This window comes from Aquarana catesbeiana, linkage group LG10, assembly GCF_042186555.1.
Source record: "Aquarana catesbeiana isolate 2022-GZ linkage group LG10, ASM4218655v1, whole genome shotgun sequence".
Lineage (NCBI taxonomy): Eukaryota > Metazoa > Chordata > Amphibia > Anura > Ranidae > Aquarana > Aquarana catesbeiana.
This window is the reverse complement of record NC_133333.1, coordinates 42,456,840-42,480,212: the sequence shown is the minus strand read 5'-3', so window position 1 is coordinate 42,480,212 and position 23,373 is coordinate 42,456,840. Positions and strand designations below refer to the sequence as shown.

At 38.2% G+C, this 23,373-nt stretch overlaps 1 protein-coding gene across 1 annotated transcript in view; it reads left to right on the top strand.

Annotated features, from left to right (window-relative positions):
- The first annotated feature begins 5,672 nt into the window (after positions 1–5,672).
- The window catches only part of LOC141110639 (cell adhesion molecule CEACAM1-like), an 82,736-nt gene continuing 65,035 nt past the window's right edge, over positions 5,673–23,373 (top strand). Inside the window, exon 1 of the mRNA XM_073602107.1 lies at positions 5,673–5,865. Coding sequence (XP_073458208.1) covers positions 5,673–5,865 — 193 coding nt within the window. The remainder of the gene's footprint in view (positions 5,866–23,373) is intronic.

Sequence of the window (23,373 nt, the reverse complement as noted above, 5' to 3'; positions counted from 1 at the left end):
GCTTTGCACAAGCTCCCCTTTTTGTGTTTGCAGTTATTAATAAATATTGTTCACCTCGTTTACTACATTGCTCTTGTCTTTTCCCTTTTGTTTTCATTTTGTGAGTGTTTCTCTTGTCTGGCACTTCAGGGACTCAAGAAATATGATATGTAGTCAGGAAACTAGATGTGTACTTTATAATCCCTAAGAACCCAAAGGTGCTCTTTGAATTTTGAGCCCCTATATGCATCTAGGCTGTGAAAAAGACTCACAAATGTGGTATCTCTATACTGAGAGGCAAAGCAGAATGTGTTTTGGGGTATAATTGTGTGAAAAATAACTTGTGAAAATTGCAACTTTGTGAAAAAAAACACATTTTATTTAATGTATTCATTTTTTAAAAAGTGTGACCAAAAATACAACTTAAAAAACTCACCATGCCTGTTAATTAATACCTTGGACTGCCTACTTTCCCAAAAGGGGTCATTTGAGGGGTATTTGTACTGTCCATTTTAGGGCCTCAGCAAATGAAATAGGCAGTCAGTACATCAGGATTGATCTTTTTTCCTTTATATTGCAAAAACATTATATGACCTTCATTTGGGTATAGTGTTACATAGCTGAGTATTTGTCATTCAAAGTGTGACAGCACTGAAATCGAAAATTAGCCTGGACATGCAGGAGGTGAAACAGTCTGGATTTAATGTAGTTAAAAGGTCCGTACAGGCAAACGTGATTTTTCAGTTTTCGCTGAATGTTGAAACCACCTAAAAGATTTTATAGGAACTCCAATTCCAAAGTTTGCATATCTATCATAGTTATTAGTGGGATCCTAACTGCCCTGCTGGAACATAGCCAGGAATTGAGACAGGGAGATCTTAAAGGGTGAGTCTACAATTCATATACAGTGCCTTGAAAAAGTATTCACACCCCTTGAAATTTTCCACATTTTGTCATTTTGCAGCCAAAAACCTTAAATTTATTTTATTGGAATGTTATGTGCTAGACTAACATAAAGGGGCACATAATTTTGAAGTAGATGGAAAATGATAAATGGTTTTTAAAAAATTCACAAATAAATATCTGAGAAGTGTGGCGTACATTTGTATTCAGCCCCCCTTTACTCTGATACCCCTAACTAAAATCTAGTGGAACCAATTGCCTTCAGAAGTCACCTAATTAGTAAATAGAGTCCACCTGTGTATAATTTAATCTCAGTATAAATACAGCTGTTCTGTGAAGCCCTCAGAGGTTTGTTAGAGAATGTTAGTGAACAAACAGCATCATGAAGGCCAAGGAACACACCAGACAGGTCAGGTATAAAGTTGTGGAGAAGTTTAAAGTAGAGTTAGGTTATAAAAAAAATATCCGAAGCTTTGAACATCTCACGGGCACTGTTAAATCCATCATCTGAAAATGGAAAGCATATGGCACAACTACAAACCTACCAAGACATGGCCGTCCACCTAAACTGACAGGCTGGGCAAGGAGAGCATTAATCAGAGAAGCAGCCAAGAGGCCCATGGTAACTCTGGAGGAGCTGCAGAGATCCACAGCTCAAGTGGGAGAATTTATCCACAGGACAACTGTTAGTCGTGCACTCCACAAATCTGGCCTTTATGGAAGAGTGGCAAGAAGAAATCCATTGTTTGACAGAAAGCCATAAGAAGTCCTGTTTGCAGTTAATGAGAAGCCATGTGGGGGACACAGCAAACATGTGGAAGAAAGTGCTCTGGTCAGATGAGACCAAAATGGAACTTTTTGGCCTAAAAGCAAAACGCTATGTGTGGAGGAAAACTAATACTGCACATCACCTTGAAAACACCATCCCCACAGCTTTTCTTCAGCAGGGACAGGGAAGCTGGTCAGAGTTGATAGGAAGATGGATGGAGCCAAATTAAGGGCAATATTGGAGTCTGCAAAAGACTTGAAACTGGGGCGGAGGTTTGACTCTAAACATACAGCCAGAGCTACAATGGAATGGTTTAGATCAAAGCATATTTATGTGTTAGAATGGCCCAGTCAAAGTCCAGACCTAAATCCAATTGAGAATCTGTGGCAAGACTTGAAAACTGCTGTTCACAGATGCTCTCCATCCAAACTGACAGAGCTTGAGCTATTTTGCAAAGAAGAATGGGCAAAAATGGCACTCTCTAGATGTGCAAAGTTGGTAAAGTATTGACTCAGGGGGGCTGAATATAAATGCACACCACACTCTTTAGATATTTATTTGTAAAAAATTGTGAAAACCATTTATCATTTTCCTTCCACTTCACAATGAAAGACACATAGCGGAGGAGAGCAAAAAAAATCCCAAGAAATTCTTTAAGTATGTAAACAGTAAAAAAGGGAGGGCAGACCATATTGGCCCCATAAAGAATGAGGAAGGACATCTGGTTACAAAGGATGGGGAGATGGTGAAGGTATTGAATTTATTCTTCTTCTCAGTCTTCACGACTGAATCGGGGGGCTTCAGTAACCAAAACTGCAGTCTTTATCCTCATAACACAACACAGGAAGCACCTCCATGGTTAACAGAGGACAGAATTAAAATTAGACTTGAGAAACTTAACATTAATAAATCACCGGTACCAGATGGCTTGCACCCGAGGGTACTTAGGGAACTCAGTCAAGTGATTGCCAGACCGTTGTTCCTAATTTTTACAGACAGTCTATTGACTGGAATGGTACCAGCTGATTGGAGAAAAGCCAATGTAGCACCAATATTTAAAAAGGGCCCAAAATACATCCCTGGGAATTACAGACCAGTTAGCCTAACATCAATAGTATGTAAACTCTTGGAGGGGATGATAAGGGACTATATACAAGATTTTAGTAATAAGAACTATATCATTAGTAGTAATCAGCATGGATTCATGAAGAATCATTCTTGCCAAACCAATCTATTAACCTTCTATGAGGAGGTGAGTTGCCATCTAGATAAAGGAAGGCCCGTAGACGTGGTGTATTTTGCAAAAGCATTTGACACAGTTCCCCATAAATGTTTACTGTACAAAATAAGGTCCGTTGGCATGGACCATAGGGTGAGTACATGGATTGAAAACTGGCTACAAGGGCGAGTTCAGAGGGTGGTGATAAATGGGGAGTACTCGGAATGGTCAGGGGTGGGTAGTGGGGTTCCCCAGGGTTCTGTACTGGGACCAATCCTATTTAATTTGTTTATAAATGACCTGGAGGATGGGATAAACAGTTCAATCTCTGTATTTGCAGACGATACTAAGCTAAGCAGGGCAATAACTTTTCCGCAGGATGTGGAAACCTTGCAAAAAGACCTGAACAAATTAATGGGGTGGGCGACTACATGGCAAATGAGGTTCAATGTAGAAAAATGTAAAATAATGCATTTGGGTGGCAAAAATATGAATGCAATCTATACACTGGGGGGAGAACCTCTGGGGGAATCTAGGATGGAAAAGGGCCTGGGGGTCCTAGTAGATGATAGGCTCAGCAATGGCATGCAATGCCAAGCTGCTGCTAATAAAGCAAACAGAATATTGGCATGCATTAAAAGGGGGATCAATGCAAGAGATAAAACGATAATTCTCCCACTCTACAAGGCTCTAGTCCGGCCGCACCTGGAGTATGCTGTCCAGTTCTGGGCACCAGTCCTCAGGAAGGATGTACTGGAAATGGAGCGAGTACAAAGAAGGGCAACAAAGCTAATAAAGGGTCTGGAGGATCTTAGTTATGAGGAAAGGTTGCAAGCACTGAACTTATTCTCTCTGGAGAAGAGACGCTTGAAAGGGGATATGATTTCAATTTACAAATACTGTACTGGTGACCCCACAATAGGGATAAAACTTTTTCGCAGAAGAGAGTTTAATAAGACTCGTGGCCACTCATTACAATTAGAAGAAAAGAGGTTTAACCTTAAACTACGTAAAGGGTTCTTTACTGTAAGAGCGGCAAGAATGTGGAATTCCCTTCCACAGGCGGTGGTCTCAGCGGGGAGCATTGATAGCTTCAAGAAACTATTAGATAATCACCTGAATGACCGCAACATACAGGGATATACAATGTAATACTGACACATAATCACACACATAGGTTGGACTTGATGGACTTGTGTCTTTTTTCAACCTCACCTACTATGTAACTATATCAAAAGACTGAAAAAGTTTTGGGACTTTAAAGGCACAACTGTAGTGGACTACACAACGTATAAAAAAGAGTTGAATTTTATTGATAACATACAAAAAACAAAGAGGATAGACAGAACATCATTAAAACCACATCAATTCTAGACATACAATCATATCATAACACCATTGAGGATCCTATCCTGCATTTTTGTGTGTATTCCTATATATTCGTATATAATTAGGTCATAATCCAAATAAAGGAAAAAGGTAGACTTCCCCTAAAGAGTTGGAATTGGGGGAGCATTGCAGGTCTGGTATTCCCAGAATGATGTATTCTCCAATTGCTCTACATGTTTCACGTTGACAAGGAACGCTTCTTCAGGAGCTAGAGGTTCAAATAAGTGTGTAAAGGGAAAAATTTGTTCACATAGATGAATTTAGGTCAGTAAGTCGCAAAAAGCGATCGAGGTAAGAATGTATTGGTAAAAATCAGGTGGGCAGCAAACGGACACCAGGGATTCCCAGATATACCACATCAAGTGGTTGTAGATAGGGAGAGCTCATACAGGCTACAGTTCCCACAATAAAAGTGATAAGAGACAGGAGGAAAATCCGGGAGTACACCGTTCCGCTGAACTGCTGCCTGTTGTATGTCAAGCGTTCCTTGTCAACGTGAAACATGTAGAGCAATTGGAGAATACATCATTCTGGGAATACCAGACCTGCAATGCTCCCCCAATTCCAACTCTTTAGGGGAAGTCTACCTTTTTCCTTTATTTGGATTATGACCTAATTGTATACGAATATATAGGAATACACACAAAAATGCAGGATAGGATCCTGAATGGTGTTATGATATGATTGTATGTCTAGAATTGATGTGGTTTTAATGATGTTCTGTCTATCCTCTTTGTTTTTTGTATGTTATCAATAAAATTCAACTCTTTTTTATACGTTGTGTAGTCCACTACAGTTGTGCCTTTAAAGTCCCAAAACTTTTTCAGTCTTTTGATATCCCTAACTCAATATCGGGGACGTTGGCACAAGTGACTTTTAAGTACCTACAGAGTCACCCTGTATATTAGGTACTTTAATACTAGGACCCTCCCATTTACTATGTAACTATGTAACAATTACATGCCACTTTATGTTCGTCTATCACATAAAATCACAATAAAATACATTTACTTTTTTGGTTGTAACATGGCAAAGTGTGGAAAATTTCAAGGGGTATGAGTACTTTTTCACGGCACCGTATAAGCCAGTGTGTGGCTTAGCCCAATGTTTCTCAACTCCAGTCTTCAAGTACCCCCAACAGGTCATGTTTTCAGGATTTCCCCCAGATGAAACAGATGTGTTAATTACTAAGGCAGTGAAACTGATCAAATCACCTGTGCAAAATAATGGAACACCTGAAAACATGACCTGTTAGGGGTACCTGAGGACTGGAGTTGAGAAACAGTGGCTTAGCCCATCAGATTCCAGCTATATATAGCTATACAATTCCTCACATATTACATTTGGTTGCCTACATATCTACAGCTCTGTTTCTGCTTCTGTGCCTTGTCTTTCATTTGGCTTCACCACCCAATGGAGAGAAAAGCAATAAAATATACAAATCCATCTCACAACTTTGAATTTTTCAAGTTGCTTCCACAACACTGGGACACTCATCTGAGAGGCCAGGAACTCTACAGCACTGACGGCAAGATGTCAGCATATCATGGACTACCTGAATACTATAAACTTCTGTTATACTGGCTTCTGTTCCTGTACAACGTAGGTGAGATGCATGAAAAAATACCTGAGAACAGCCTTTCTTAACCTTTTTAACCTGGAGTCCTTGAAATCATTTATTGGGTTTAGAGAACCCCAGCTAATTAGTCTATATCTACAGCTCACGGTACATTAGTGTGATGGTCTCTGGGAAGAATACTCCTTATAGTTGTGATCATTGGAAAGAATTCCTCCATTGCAGTTAGTTAAAAAGATCATTGGTGTCAGTTGTTGCTCAAATAAGAGGCAGAAATTGCTCACTGCATAAGGAACCCCTGGCAACCTTTGGAGGACCCTTAGGGTTCCATGGAACTCTCGTTGAGAAAGGCTGTTTTAGAGCAAATAATATGAGAGAATGTGCTTTGAATGAAGCAAAGACAGGAGCATCGAGTAGTACAATCATTTCAGCAAAACAACAACAAGGGTTTGATTTGTGTCCTGAGTGATTTGTACAAAATGATCTATGTTTGCCTGGCTCAATAATGTATGGTAGTGTGTGAAGGTGGACCAGAATGCTTGCTGCATTGGTCCTATTTATTATGTTTTAAGTTTTATGTTTTGTTGTTTTATGTACAGTATGAAGTTTCACATATGCTAAACCAAAAGCCCACTGGAGAGTGGAAAATTGCTGGCTTTATGAACATGTTCTCAGTTAATTTCCTTGTCAAAAGAAGTTTATTGAGTATACAATGTTATAAAGATACATAAAGTAAGTTTACAAGGATCTATAAAGTAAGCTCATTGTTTTACAGTAGGGTTTATATAGGTAAATATCATGAAATTTCAAATATTAAACATTGGGTTCACGTAAACCTAAATTAAAGATATATATAATTTCCTTAGTTACTTTTGTAGGTATTTAAATGATTTATACCTACTATACATATTGTTTACAAGTAGAGTGTATATAAGTCAAATAAATTCTGATAATGAGCTTTAATCGTAAGGTGGAGAAAAGGAAAGAGAAAGAAGAAAAAGGGTTGAAAGGTAGAGGTATGGTCCACAAGGTTGTCCCGCTCGTCAGTTTATTATTCTTTTTAGTTCTCTTTGAAGCCTTAGAATGGGTGTCTCTGTAAGTCATTTAATCTGTTACCATGGCAACAGGACAGAGTCATTGAAATTTGACAGGAACTGTTGTTTTATCCAAGGATGCCAAAGTTTTTCAAATTTTGGAATTTGATTTTGATCGATGGCTATCATCTTAGCATGGGACATTGTATTATTCATTCTGTGAATTGTTTCTGCTAGTACCAATGTAGGAGATTTCCATGCCTTGGCCACTGTTTGTTTTGCAGCCGTTATTAGTTGGATCATAAGTTTGAATTGAGAGAGTGTTAACCATTCCGGTTTTAGATTAAGTAAAGTTAAATATGGATCTGGTTGTATTATTTTTTTAAATATTTTAGATGCAATCACGAAGACTTCCTTCCAGAAGGTTTGGATTACTGGGCACGTCCACCATATGTGTAAATATGTGCCTATTTCTGGGCATCCTCGAAAACAAAGAGCTGAGGTATTAGGTGAATATTTTGCCACTCTAGCGGGTACAAGGTACCAGCGAGTTAGGACTTTATAATTTGTCTCCAGTGCCAAGATGTTGGGTGAAGATGACTTAGATGTGAGCCATATATTAGACCAGTCCGTGTCTTCCAAAGTTCGTCCCAGGTCCTCCTCCCACCTCTGAACGTAAGAGGGTCTATTAAGATTTGCTACTCCATATAATTGATTATAAAGTGATGAAATTGTACCTTTAGCAAATGGATCTTTTGTACAGATTGATTCAAAAATGGATAATTGGGATAATGGTGTATCCCCCTTTAGGAATGGTGTATAGAAATTTTTGATTTGGAGATATCTAAATATCTCAGAGTTTGGTAGATCATATTTTTCTCTAAGCGATGGGAATGAAAGGAATGATTTAGATGCTATGAAGTCATTTAGTGTCTGAATGCCTGATGTTGTCCAAGCTTTAAAAGAATTTGGGTAGATCCATGCCGGATAAAAGGCCGGATTTCTGATAAAAGAAAGGAGAGGATTGTGTGGAGATTGTAACTGATATTTGGTTTTTAGTTTATCCCAGAGAGATAAGAAGTGTTTAGTTATGGGATTATGAATTTTAAAGCGGTCTTTAGGATCAAGCCATAATAAATTTGATATTAATAGAGGGTCATTTTCTGAAGCCTCTATAAATACCCATAATGGGATTTCCTGTTTTGCATGGTATTTGGACAGACTGGCCAAATGTGCTGCTCTGTAGTAGTTAGTAAAATTAGGGTATCCCAGGCCTCCTTTATTTTTGGGAAGATGTAGTGTGTGTATAGGTATACGTGGTTTAGAAGATCCCCATATAAACGAAGTTGCTCTTTTTTGTACTATTCTCAAAAAATAGGAAGGAATTGGAATAGGGAGGACTCTGAATAGATAAAGCAATTTGGGTAGAATAGTCATTTTGATTGCATTAATCTTCCCTATCCAGGATAAAGGAAGTTGCGACCATTGTTTTATTAGATTTGTGATCTGTCTTAATACAGGAGGATAATTGGTTGAGAATAAGTCAGAATGAGATGCTGTTAAATGAATTCCAAGATATGGGATTGATTTTTCTGCCCATGTGAATGGGAGTGCAGCCCTAGCCGGGATCAATTCCATGTTTGTGAGTGAAATATTAAGCACTAGGCATTTCTTAGCATTAATCATAAGGCCGGATAGGGCTGCAAATCCATCAAGAGCTGGTATTAAGTTAGGACCAGAGACCTGTGGTGATGATAGAAAAAGTAATATATCGTCTGCAAATATACATAATTTGTGTGTAATACCTCCTACTTCAATGCCAGTTATAGTTTGGTTTGTTCTGATGTATTGGGCCATGGGTTCGAGTATAAGGGCAAATAATAAGGGAGATAATGGGCAACCCTGTCGGGTACCTCTTTCGATATTAAAGGCTTCAGATTTGTATCCAGCATATTTTATATAGGCTTTGGGTTTATTATATAATGCTTTGATCCATGTTAAAAAGTGGGGTCCAAAACCCCATTTTTGTAATGAATATTGCATATATTGCCAGGATACTGTGTCAAATGCCCTCTTAATATCGAGAGATAGAAAACATAAAGGGATTTTCCGTTTTTTAGCAATATGTGCCAATAACACTGCCCTGCGTATATTATCGCCTGCCTGTCTATTTGGCATGAAGCCTACTTGATCTCTATGTATTAATTTTCCTATAATGCTATTGAGGCGTTTTGCTATTATTTTTGCTAATAATTTAATATCGAGGTTTAACAGAGAGATAGGCCGATAATTCACACAGGAAGTATCATCAGAAAGGGGTTTTGGGATCATACAAACAATTGCCATTAGTGTTTCTTGCCGAAAAGAATGTCCATCTAGAAGTTTGTTAAAAGTTTCAGTGAGAATGGGAGAGAGTATTTCTGAGAATGTTTTATAGTATAAAGCCGAGTAGCCGTCTGGGCCTGGTCTTTTGTTAAGTTTTAGGTCTTTTATGGCGTTAGCAACTTCATCTATAGTTATAGGCTCATCCAAACTGCTTTTTTGATTCTGAGATAACTCAGGTAAGGTTATTTTTGAGAAGAAGGATTCAGCTTCTGTAGGATTAAATTCATTGTTTGTCTTGTATAAAGTTGCGAGATGTGAGTGAAATTTATGGACTATTTTAACTGGATTACAAGTGTAAACATTTTTTGATAATTTCAAACGTATTGGTTTGAAAGATTTGTTAGTTGAATTTAATGCCCGAGCCAAATATGTACCTGGTTTGTTTGTATTCATGTAGAAATTGTGTTTGGAGCGTTTGAGGGATTTATCAACTGACTCAGTGAGAAATAGATCGTATTCCAATCTAGATTTTTCCAGATGAGATTTTGTACTCTGAGATGGATTATCTTGAAATGATATGTAGGCTGCATTAAAATTGAGCTCTAGTTTTTTTGCTAGATTTTTGCGTTCCCGTTTAAATAGTGCCATTTGTCTTTGTATTGTACCACGCAAGACAGGCTTATGAGCTTCCCACAGTGTTATTGGGGAGATGTCTGTTGTATTATTAATTGATATGTATTCCTTTAAAGCTTGTTCAATGGCCATCTGATGTAGTGGGTGTTTGAGCATTATGTCCGGTAAGTACCACGTTGGGTCATGCGCTTTTGGTATGGCTGAGGCTATAGTAGTGTATACTGCATTATGGTCAGACCACGGAATCGGAATTATATCTGATGCAATAATTTCTGGTATCATTCCTATTGTTAGAAAAATATGATCTATTCTGGTGAAGGTTTGATGAGGGTGCGAGAAATAAGTGAATTTTTTTTTCATTGGGTTACTTTCTCTCCATGAATCTACCAGATTGTATTTGGAAAGAAGTTGAGAAAAAGGTAATCTAGAGGTTATTTTGGATGGTGTAAAAGGTGATTTATCTAGAAATGGGAGGAGGACCTGGTTCGAATCCCCACACATTATCACTGTTCCTGTTTTGTGTGTATTAATCACTTGTAATATATGTGAGAGGAATGGTGTAGGTTGTTTGTTAGGAGCGTAGTAGGAAATCACCGTGATTGCTGTATCCATTATATAACCCATGAGTATCAGGTATCTACCTTCTGGGTCTTTAATTTCTGATGATAAGGTGAATGGTGTGGATCGGTGAAATGCAATTAGAGTTCCCCTTTGCTTGGTACAGGCAGAAGCCGTGTAAATTTGTTGATAAAAATGAGAAATATATTTTGGAGTAGAATCTTTGGTGAAGTGTGTTTCTTGGAGGCATACTATGTGAGCCTTCTTGTTATGGAAAGTACGGAAGGCTTTGGTCCTTTTTTGAGGGACATTTATTCCCTGAACATTCAGGGAAAGTATATTCAGTGGTGCCATGGCAATAGATCAAATAGTTTTGACTTACTTTTTGTTATGCAGAGCTGACTGCGCAGATCAACCTGTGTGGACTGAAGAGATGAATAGATAGAAAAGAAACCAGTGAATTCTGGAGTAAAGAGTAAACAAAAAACATACGAGATTAGATGATACATTGTATAAATTATTTTTTGCAAGTAATCACAATTTACCCGTGAAAGAGAATAAATATCTCTCTCAGGGGAATAAGTGCCTTCGTCACACTCCCACATAATATGGTTGGGAGAATGAGGAGGGCTAATGGGGGTACAAGGATCTTCCGCTTACAGGAGAGAAGTGCTATGTCAAAAGACATCAAAATGATGATTCATTAATTGGAGTGCAGAATATAGTTTTTGTTGAAATTATTTATTCCAGGGTGGTTGTATATGTTTAGTCTTGCCCTAGGCTAAATAATTCAGTTAGAAAGGTACTGTTAATAACTTTGGTATTGATGACGATAGTTTGAATTATTTTGGGATTTTAACCCTTTTAGAGTAAACAATTACATATTTTATTCATATGTAACTGTTTAGATATGTTAACTCATAAAATTGAGGTTGTATTGCTTCAGATTAGAATAAACAAAAACATAATTCTAGGAACTAGTTAGGTAATAATATATTTGTTTTAAGAAAAGAAAGAAAAAGCTTCCATTACTTCTGGATTATTGAACATATTTGTCCTAAAAAGTAATAAATCTATTGTTATTACCTGATAATATATAACTGAACAAGAATTTCCTTATTTCACTTATATATTCTAAGGCTATATGAATCAGAAGTAATAAGAAATATAACTGGAATGTAACATGATCCCACACAGTGTGTGACTATCAGAATGCAGTTACATTCAGTTATAAATATAGGTTTTTTATAGAGAACCATCTCTTAGTATAATATATGAAGAGATATCAGGAATTAGGATGTCAGTCCATTGAATCTTCTTGGTCCATGGATGATGTGGCATAACGGCCTCTTTTGTGAGAATGATGATTCCCATTTTGTTCTGAAATTTTCTGGGTGCTGCCTGAAGGTGAAGATGACGCTATTCTTCTGCGTGTGGGAGTGTTGCTGCTTGTGGGTTCTGTCAGATTTAATTTTAAAAGGGTTTGTTGTAGTTCATCTGCTGATCTGCTTCTGTAAATTGTACCTTGGTAGTTAAATCTGACTGAAAAGGGGAAGCCCCATTGATACATAATGTTGTGGCGTTGCAGTTCCATTAGTTGGGGTTTCATGGATCGTCTTTTAGTAATAGTAAGTTGGGATAGGTCAGCAAAAATTTGATAATTGTGTCCTTGAAAATTAAGTTCATTTTTTTCTCTTGCAGCAATTAGTATTTGTTCTTTCGTTCTGTAATAATGAAATTTTGTGATTATATCACGTGGGGGTCCATCTTTCTTTTTGGCTGTGAGGGCTCTGTGTACTCTGTCCAGTTCTAAACGTTCAATAGGGATATCTGGCTTTAGTTCTTGTAATAGAGCAGTAATAGTAGATTGCAGGTCTGTCACAGTTTCAGGTATTCCCCTTATGCGCAAGTTTGAACGTCTGGCTCTATTTTCGTAATCTTCGAGCTTAGTTTGAAGTATTAAATTCTCTTTTTTTAATTGTTCCAATTCTCTTATATTTTCTTGGGTTGTAATTTCAATTTCATCCATTTTTATTTCTAAGGCTGCAGTGCGGTTTCCCAGCTCTCTTATTTCTTTGGTTAGGCTTTTTGTTATTTGGTCTGAGGTTTGTTTTAAAGCCTTATGAAGCATCTTTTCAAATTGTAATAATATTACTGGGGATACTGAGGAGGCTTGTGGAGAAGTTTGTGAGAGGATTTCTTCTGTATCTGACTCAAATGGAGAGTCTTGCTGTGACATTTTCTGTCTGTGAGAGCGCCCTGATGCTGTATCTTGTGAGGTGACTGGAGCTGCTTCAGCTGCAGTGAGTGCCTGTGAGCTCTTTGTGAGGTGATTTTTATTTCTGCCACGGTTTCCTCCCAGTACCATATTTCCTGCCCAAACTTTCACAGTTTGTTCCCTGGGGCAAAAAGGTTCAAATGGATACCTTTTGAGCCTGCAGGCTCCGCTTTGTCCTTCTCTTCTCTCCTCAGCGGTGTGGAGCTCTAACAATGCATGTCTGCTCTGCTAGGCTCCGCCTCCTGCCTCCCCGTTTTCAGTTAATTTCAACCAATATGTTGGAAACTTTTTTTCATAAATATCATTAAGGCTGAAAGAATTAGGACAACAATTTGCTGCAGTAGGAAATATTGGTGGTATGATTTGAGGGTATGGTTGAAGTGGTTGTAAACCCACTAAAAATAAAACCCTGCAAAACAAAGGCATAATGAGCTAGTATGCATGGCATACTAGCTCATTATGAATTACTTACCTTAGATCGAAGCCCCCGCAGTGGTCCTCGTACACTGCTCCGGTCGGCAACATAGCTCCCGGAGCTACTTCTGGGTATCGCGGACTGTGATTGGCTGGAGCCACGATAACGTCACTCCCACGCATGCGTGCAGGAGCCGCTGGTGATGGCTAACTAACTGAAGCAAAGACACTTACCTGCGCATGTGCCAATGATGTTGGCACATGGTGATACAGGGAACATCTCCTAAACCGTGCAGGTTTAGGAGATATTTGGGGTAGCTACAGGTAAGCTATATTATAGGCTCACCTGTAGTAAAAAGTGGTCTGTAAGTACTTAACCACTTTAAACGGGTTGTAAACCTTCGTGTTTTTTCACCTTAATGCATCCTATGTATTAAGGTGAAAAAACACCTTGCAGTGACCGCCCCCCCCCCCCCCCCGGTTTACTTACCTGAGCCCTGGATCTTGACCCAACGGGGATGCGCTGTCTCGGCTCTTGATTGGATAGATTGATAGCAGCGGAGCCATTGGCTCCCACTGCTGTCGATCAAATTCAATGACGTGGGCGCCGGGGGGCGGGGCCGAGTCATACATTAGGCAGCAATGGACGCAAATGCTGGACTTGGGAGCGCGCCCGCAAGGTAACCCCCTCAGGAGAGCGCTTCCCCGAGGGGTTATCTGATGTGGGGGGGAGCCACGAGAGCCGCCGGGGGGGGGGGGGCCCAGAAGAGCGGGTTTGGGGCCACTCTGTGCAAAACGAGCTGCACAGTGGAGGTAAGTATGATATTTTTGTTATTTAAAAAAAAAACCCTTACAACCACTTTAAGTAGAATCAGAATATACTCACAGTATACACTGCATACATTTGCTTCCATTCTTGTACTCACACAATACTGTAATTACTTACAGACACACATAAACCTCAGGTAAAAATATCTATTTTAAAATTTTCCTATTACATATGCTTTTCTGTCTGACTCTGTCCTTAAGAAGAACTTTCTTCAGTTATTTTGGGGTTATTTAACAACCAGACACTAAATACTTTTTCAGTTGTTCTCTACATTACATACTTCTGGCCAGAGTGGACCCATCCATGCTTTGCAACTTACAACATACTGTGGTCCAGACTATATAACTTATGAAAAAACTATAAAGACTCCAGAGGCCAGGAGTATGTAACATACCAATATATAGAGTGCAGTGGTTTTACATTTCCATATTTATCTACACAACCTTCAGATCTCAGATCAGCCCCCCCCTCCCCACATACAATACATTCAAATTTGGAACAACCCCCTTTCCTACGTTCCCTTTTCACCCCACCACAACTCCTTCAGCCCTCAGATAAGCGTGGTACCACAAAGCACACTGAGGAAGTCTACCACCACAACAGCCTAATAAATCCAAAAACAGAAATATTTTGCAGTTTACCAATCCGTAAATGTGGTGGATGCATTAGTTTTCTTCAGATTTTTTCCTTTCTTTTTACCCACTGATTCGGCCAGTAACATGCTTCTTGTCTTAAAGTGTCTCCACTGTTAGGAGGAGCAATGGAGACACCCTGAGATAGCAGCATTGTCATTCTATGGAAAGAGTGGTGTTAGATACACAAGCAGATTTAGAGGAACTTGACTTTAAAAAGTGTAAGCTTGAGTTTAGCTTTTATTTATAACAGTTACAGCACTTTTTTTTTTTTCCTTTTGGAAAAACAATTTTACTCAAATAAATAAAAGCTGACTGACCCTTTCAATGGTAAATAGGTTGACTCAACCTTCTAACTCCCACAGTTGCTGGACAGATTGGTTAGTTAAATGAAGTGGAAAAATACCAGACTCACTAGCTGGATCAGCAGGAGAAAAAAAAAAAAGAGAAAAGGTAGCTTAAAAAAGAAAACGAATGCAGCCACCGCATCTAAGAATTGGTAAGCAATAAAGTTTTTTTTTATTTTGGGTTTAATACCGCTTTACATTTGGGTTATTTTTTACAGTACCAGCCTCTGCGGTTACTGTGACCAGCAACATATCAGGGCTAGTCTGTCCGGGAATTGATTTTGTGTCTCTAGATTGTTCAGTTTACTATAAAGATGTCAGTAACTCCTGGAGCTTACAGAGAGGAAGCCCTTACCTCAGGAACGCCAATACCTTCTCACCCAAAATAACTCCATCCTCCCTATCAGCCCTGTATCCCAAAATAACAGCGGGGCTTTACCTGTACAGCTTCGAATCGAGCAAACAATGGGACCAGCAAAGGAAGGAGAATTAATTCCTTTTAGTGTTACACTTAAACATTGCTGAATACTGTACCTGCATTTAGCATTAAAAATATATCTGATGCTGGTTGTACTTTATTAGAATAGTCCACCTTTCTGACCATTTTTATGGTACACCCATATTTAGGGTTTAGCATACAACATGGACACTTTCACCATCCCCTCATCCCCACACTAAAATTTCTTCCCCACTTACCTGAACCATGGGGCGCTTCTCCCTGGAGTACCTTGTTTTAATTTGAATCAAGTACAGATGTGTGGCTCTGCCCACAAAGCCATGTCATCGATTCACAGATCCAACACATTCACACTACAAGTCCCACCTGCCACCACAGAAGAAGGAGCCATAGATCTTAATGGAATACAAGCGCAGTGATGTCAGAGATCTCAATGGAACACAAGTGCAGTGACATCATAGATCTCAATGGAACACAAGTGCGGTGACATCATAGATCTCAAGGGAAGACAAGAGCAGTGACATCATAGATCTCAATGGAACACAAGTGCGGTGACATCATAGATCTCAATGGAACACAAGTGTGGTGACGTCATAGATCTCAATGGAACACAAGTGCGGTGACATCATAGATCTCAATGGAACACAAGTGCAGTGACATCATAGATCTCAATGGAACACAAGTGCGGTGACATCATAGATCTCAAGGGAACACAAGTGCGGTGACATCATAGATCTCAATGGAACACAAGTGCGGTGACATCATAGATCTCAATGGAACACAAGTGCGGTCACATCATAGATCTCAAGGGAACACAAGTGCGGTGACATCATAGATCTCAAGGTAACACAAGTGCAGTGACTTCATAGATCTCAATGGAAAACAAGTGCGGTGACATCATAGATCTCAAGGGAACACAAGTGCGGTGACATCATAGTTCTCAATGGAACACAAGTGCGGTGACATCATAGATCTCAAGGGAACACAAGTGCAGTGACTTCATAGATCTCAAGGTAACACAAGTGCAGTGACTTCATAGATCTCAAGGGAACACAAGTGCAGAGACATTATAGGTCTCAATAGAACATACAGTAAGTGCGGTTATGTCACTGCACTTGTAGTCTGTTGTTTGTTTTACCCAGCCTCATAATCAAAGGTCTGTACGTCCACATGAGCCTGGAGCTGGGGAAATAGTCTGCGAGAGTCCATGTACTGCAATTACAATGCACTAGTTGCGGTTGCAAAGCTTTGCAGGTTCTAATGCAAAAAATTGATAGACATTAATTTTTTTCTTTCCTTGTCAAAAGAAGTTTATTGAGTATACAATGTTATAAAGATACATAAAGATACATAAAATAAGTTTACAAGGATCTATAAAGTAAGCTCATTGTTTTACAGTAGGGTTTATATAGGTAAATATCATGAAATTTCAAATATTAAACATTGGGTTCACGTAAACCTAAATTAAAGATATATATCATTTCCTTAGTTACTTTTGTAGGTATTTAAATGATTTATACCTACTATACATATTGTTTACAAGTAGAATGTATATAGGTCAAATAAATTCTGATAATGAGCTTTAATCATAAGGTGGAGAAAAGGAAAGAGAAAGAAGAAAAAGGGTTGAAAGGTAGAGGTATGGTCCACAAGGTTGTCCCGCTCGTCAGTTTATTATTCTTTTTAGTTCTCTTTGAAGCCTTAGAATGGGTGTCTCTGTAAGTCATTTAATCTGTTACCATGGCAACAGGACAGAGTCATTGAAATTTGACAGGAACTGTTGTTTTATCCAAGGATGCCAAAGTTTTTCAAATTTTGGAATTTGATTTTGATCGATGGCTACCATCTTAGCATGGGACATTGTATTATTCATTCTGTGAATTGTTTCTGCTAGTACCAATGTAGGAGATTTCCATGCCTTGGCCACTGTTTGTTTTGCAGCCGTTATTAGTTGGATCATAAGTTTGAATTGAGAGAGTGTTAACCATTCCGGTTTTAGATTAAGTAAAGTTAAATATGGATCTGGTTGTATTATTTTTTTAAATATTTTAGATGCAATCACGAAGACTTCCTTCCAGAAGGTTTGGATTACTGGGCACGTCCACCATATGTGTAAATATGTGCCTATTTCTGGGCATCCTCGAAAACAAAGAGCTGAGGTATTAGGTGAATATTTTGCCACTCTAGCGGGTACAAGGTACCAGCGAGTTAGGACTTTATAATTTGTCTCCAGTGCCAAGATGTTGGGTGAAGATGACTTAGATGTGAGCCATATATTAGACCAGTCCGTGTCTTCTAAAGTTCGTCCCAGGTCCTCCTCCCACCTCTGAACGTAAGAGGGTCTATTAAGATTTGCTACTCCATATAATTGATTATAAAGTGATGAAATTGTACCTTTAGCAAATGGATCTTTTGTACAGATTGATTCAAAAATGGATAATTGGGATAATGGTGTATCCCCCTTTAGGAATGGTGTATAGAAATTTTTGATTTGGAGATATCTAAATATCTCAGAGTTTGGTAGATCATATTTTTCTCTAAGCGATGGGAATGAAAGGAATGATTTAGATGCTATGAAGTCATTTAGTGTCTGAATGCCTGATGTTGTCCAAGCTTTAAAAGAATTTGGGTAGATCCATGCCGGATAAAAGGCCGGATTTCTGATAAAAGAAAGGAGAGGATTGTGTGGAGATTGTAACTGATATTTGGTTTTTAGTTTATCCCAGAGAGATAAGAAGTGTTTAGTTATGGGATTATGAATTTTAAAGCGGTCTTTAGGATCAAGCCATAATAAATTTGATATTAATAGAGGGTCATTTTCTGAAGCCTCTATAAATACCCATAATGGGATTTCCTGTTTTGCATGGTATTTGGACAGACTGGCCAAATGTGCTGCTCTGTAGTAGTTAGTAAAATTAGGGTATCCCAGGCCTCCTTTATTTTTGGGAAGATGTAGTGTGTGTATAGGTATACGTGGTTTAGAAGATCCCCATATAAACGAAGTTGCTCTTTTTTGTACTATTCTCAAAAAATAGGAAGGAATTGGAATAGGGAGGACTCTGAATAGATAAAGCAATTTGGGTAGAATAGTCATTTTGATTGCATTAATCTTCCCTATCCAGGATAAAGGAAGTTGCGACCATTGTTTTATTAGATTTGTGATCTGTCTTAATACAGGAGGATAATTGGTTGAGAATAAGTCAGAATGAGATGCTGTTAAATGAATTCCAAGATATGGGATTGATTTTTCTGCCCATGTGAATGGGAGTGCAGCCCTAGCCGGGATCAATTCCATGTTTGTGAGTGAAATATTAAGCACTAGGCATTTCTTAGGATTAATCATAAGGCCGGATAGGGCTGCAAATCCATCAAGAGCTGGTATTAAGTTAGGACCAGAGACCTGTGGTGATGATAGAAAAAGTAATATATCGTCTGCAAATATACATAATTTGTGTGTAATACCTCCTACTTCAATGCCAGTTATAGTTTGGTTTGTTCTGATGTATTGGGCCATGGGTTCGAGTATAAGGGCAAATAATAAGGGAGATAATGGGCAACCCTGTCGGGTACCTCTTTCGATATTAAAGGCTTCAGATTTGTATCCAGCATATTTTATATAGGCTTTGGGTTTATTATATAATGCTTTGATCCATGTTAAAAAGTGGGGTCCAAAACCCCACTTTCGTAATGAATATTGCATATATTGCCAGGATACTGTGTCAAATGCCCTCTTAATATCGAGAGATAGAAAACATAAAGGGATTTTCCGTTTTTTAGCAATATGTGCCAATAACACTGCCCTGCGTATATTATCGCCTGCCTGTCTATTTGGCATGAAGCCTACTTGATCTCTATGTATTAATTTTCCTATAATGCTATTGAGGCGTTTTGCTATTATTTTTGCTAATAATTTAATATCGAGGTTTAACAGAGAGATAGGCCGATAATTCACACAGGAAGTATCATCAGAAAGGGGTTTTGGGATCATACAAACAATTGCCATTAGTGTTTCTTGCCGAAAAGAATGTCCATCTAGAAGTTTGTTAAAAGTTTCAGTGAGAATGGGAGAGAGTATTTCTGAGAATGTTTTATAGTATAAAGCCGAGTAGCCGTCTGGGCCTGGTCTTTTGTTAAGTTTTAGGTCTTTTATGGTGTTAGCAACTTCATCTATAGTTATAGGCTCATCCAAACTGCTTTTTTGATTCTGAGATAACTCAGGTAAGGTTATTTTTGAGAAGAAGGATTCAGCTTCTGTAGGATTAAATTCATTGTTTGTCTTGTATAAAGTTGCGAGATGTGAGTGAAATTTATGGACTATTTTAACTGGATTACAAGTGTAAACATTTTTTGATAATTTCAAACGTATTGGTTTGAAAGATTTGTTAGTTGAATTTAATGCCCGAGCCAAATATGTACCTGGTTTGTTTGTATTCATATAGAAATTGTGTTTGGAGCGTTTGAGGGATTTATCAACTGACTCAGTGAGAAATAGATCGTATTCCAATCTAGATTTTTCCAGATGAGATTTTGTACTCTGAGATGGATTATCTTGAAATGATATGTAGGCTGCATTAAAATTGAGTTCTAGTTTTTTTGCTAGATTTTTGCGTTCCCGTTTAAATAGTGCCATTTGTCTTTGTATTGTACCACGCAAGACAGGCTTATGAGCTTCCCACAGTGTTATTGGGGAGATGTCTGTTGTATTATTAATTGATATGTATTCCTTTAAAGCTTGTTCAATGGCCATCTGATGTAGTGGGTGTTTGAGCATTATGTCCGGTAAGTACCACGTTGGGTCATGCGCTTTTGGTATGGCTGAGGCTATAGTAGTGTATACTGCATTATGGTCAGACCACGGAATCGGAATTATATCTGATGCAATAATTTCTGGTATCATTCCTATTGTTAGAAAAATATGATCTATTCTGGTGAAGGTTTGATGAGGGTGCGAGAAATAAGTGAATTTCTTTTTCATTGGGTTACTTTCTCTCCATGAATCTACCAAATTGTATTTGGAAAGAAGTTGAGAAAAAGGTAATCTAGAGGTTATTTTGGATGGTGTAAAAGGTGATTTATCTAGAAATGGGAGGAGGACCTGGTTTGAATCCCCACACATTATCATCGTTCCTATTTTGTGTGTATTAATCACTTGTAATATATGTGAGAGGAATGGTGTAGGTTGTTTGTTAGGAGCGTAGTAGGAAATCACCGTGATTGCTGTATCCATTATATAACCCATGAGTATCAGGTATCTACCTTCTGGGTCTTTAATTTCTGATGATAAGGTGAATGGTGTGGATCGGTGAAATGCAATTAGAGTTCCCCTTTGCTTGGTACAGGCAGAAGCCGTGTAAATTTGTTGATAAAAAGGAGAAATATATTTTGGAGTAGAATCTTTGGTGAAGTGTGTTTCTTGGAGGCATACTATGTGAGCCTTCTTGTTATGGAAAGTACGGAAGGCTTTGGTCCTTTTTTGAGGGACATTTATTCCCTGAACATTCAGGGAAAGTATATTCAGTGGTGCCATGGCAATAGATCAAATAGTTTTGACTTACTTTTTGTTATGCAGAGCTGACTGCGCAGATCAACCTGTGTGGACTGAAGAGATGAATAGATAGAAAAGAAACCAGTGAATTCTGGAGTAAAGAGTAAACAAAAAACATATGAGATTAGATGATACATTGTATAAATTATTTTTTGCAAGTAATCACAATTTACCCGTGAAAGAGAATAAATATCTCTCTCAGGGGAATAAGTGCCTTCGTCACACTCCCACATAATATGGTTGGGAGAATGAGGAGGGCTAATGGGGGTACACGGATCTTCCGCTTACAGGAGAGAAGTGCTATGTCAAAAGACATCAAAATGATGTTTCATTAATTGGAGTGCAGAATATAGTTTTTGTTGAAATTATTTATTCCAGGGTGGTTGTATATGGTTAGTCTTGCCCTAGGCTAAATAATTCAGTTAGAAAGGTACTGTTAATAACTTTGGTATTGATGAAGATAGTTTGAATTATTTTGGGATTTTAACCCTTTTAGAGTAAACGATTACATATTTTATTCATATGTAACTGTTTAGATATGTTAACTCATAAAATTGAGGTTGTATTGCTTCAGATTAGAATAAACAAAAACATAATTCTAGGAACTAGTTAGGTAATAATATATTTGTTTTAAGAAAAGAAAGAAAAAGCTTCCATTACTTCTGGATTATTGAACATATTTGTCCTAAAAAGTAATAAATCTATTGTTATTACCTGATAATATATAACTGAACAAGAATTTCCTTATTTCACTTATATATTCTAAGGCTATATGAATCAGAAGTAATAAGAAATATAACTGGAATGTAACATGATCCCACACAGTGTGTGACTATCAGAATGCAGTTACATTCAGTTATAAATACAGGTTTTTTATAGAGAACCATCTCTTAGTATAATAAATGAAGAGATATCAGGAATTAGAATGTCAGTCCATTGAATCTTCTTGGTCTATGGATGATGTGGCATAACGGCCTCTTTTGTGAGAATGATGATTCCCATTTTGTTCTGAAATTTTCTGGGTGCTGCCTGAAGGTGAAGATGACGCTATTCTTCTGCGTGTGGGAGTGTTGCTGCTTGTGGGTTCTGTCAGATTTAATTTTAAAAGGGTTTGTTGTAGTTCATCTGCTGATCTGCTTCTGTAAATTGTACCTTGGTAGTTAAATCTGACTGAAAAGGGGAAGCCCCATTGATACATAATGTTGTGGCGTTGCAGTTCCATTAGTTGGGGTTTCATGGATCGTCTTTTAGTAATAGTAAGTTGGGATAGGTCAGCAAAAATTTGATAATTGTGTCCTTGAAAATTAAATTCCTTTTTTTCTCTTGCAGCAATTAGTATTTGTTCTTTCGTTCTGTAATAATGAAATTTTGTGATTATATCACGTGGGGGTCCATCTTTCTTTTTGGCTGTGAGGGCTCTGTGTACTCTGTCCAGTTCTAAACGTTCCATAGGGATATCTGGCTTTAGTTCTTGTAATAGAGCAGTAATAGTAGATTGCAGGTCTGTCACAGTTTCAGGTATTCCCCTTATGCGCAAGTTTGAACGTCTGGCTCTATTTTCGTAATCTTCGAGCTTAGTTTGAAGTATTAAATTCTCTTTTTTTAATTGTTCCAATTCTGTTATATTTTCTTGGGTTGTAATTTCAATTTCATCCATTTTTATTTCTAAGGCTGCGGTGCGGTTTCCCAGCTCTCTTATTTCTTTGGTTAGGCTTTTTGTTATTTGGTCTGAGGTTTGTTTTAAAGCCTTATGAAGCATCTTTTCAAATTGTAATAATATTACTGGGGATACTGAGGAGGCTTGTGGAGAAGTTTGTGAGAGGATTTGTTCTGTATCTGACTCAAATGGAGAGTCTTGCTGTGACATTTTCTGTCTGTGAGAGCGCCCTGATGCTGTATCTTGTGAGGTGACTGGAGCTGCTTCAGCTGCAGTGAGTGCCTGTGAGCTCTTTGTGAAGTGATTTTTATTTCTGCCACGGTTTCCTCCCAGTACCATATTTCCTGCCCAAACTTTCACAGTTTGTTCCCTGGGGCAAAAAGGTTCAAATGGATACCTTTTGAGCCTGCAGGCTCCGCTTTGTCCTTCTCTTCTCTCCTCAGCGGTGTGGAGCTCTAACAATGCATGTCTGCTCTGCTAGGCTCCGCCTCCTGCCAATTTTTTTCTTTCAATAACTGGGGTGTATTTTTTTTTTAGCAAAAGGTTGACTATGCCATCTTTGTATGTGAAAACCATCACATGAAAACCTGGCTTGAAGAAATTTATTGTTTCCATTATTCTTCATAAACCTTTGAATTGGCCCACTGCACAGGTGCCAGGACAAAGAACTGGGAAGTATGCTTTAATCAACCCTCAAATTATGTGTCATATTCTTATGCCCTGTACACATGAGCAGAATTTCCGTCAGAAAAAACTTAGATGGTTTTTCCGACGGAATTCCGCTCAAGCTTGCCTTGCATACACACGGTCACACAAAAGTTCTCTGAAC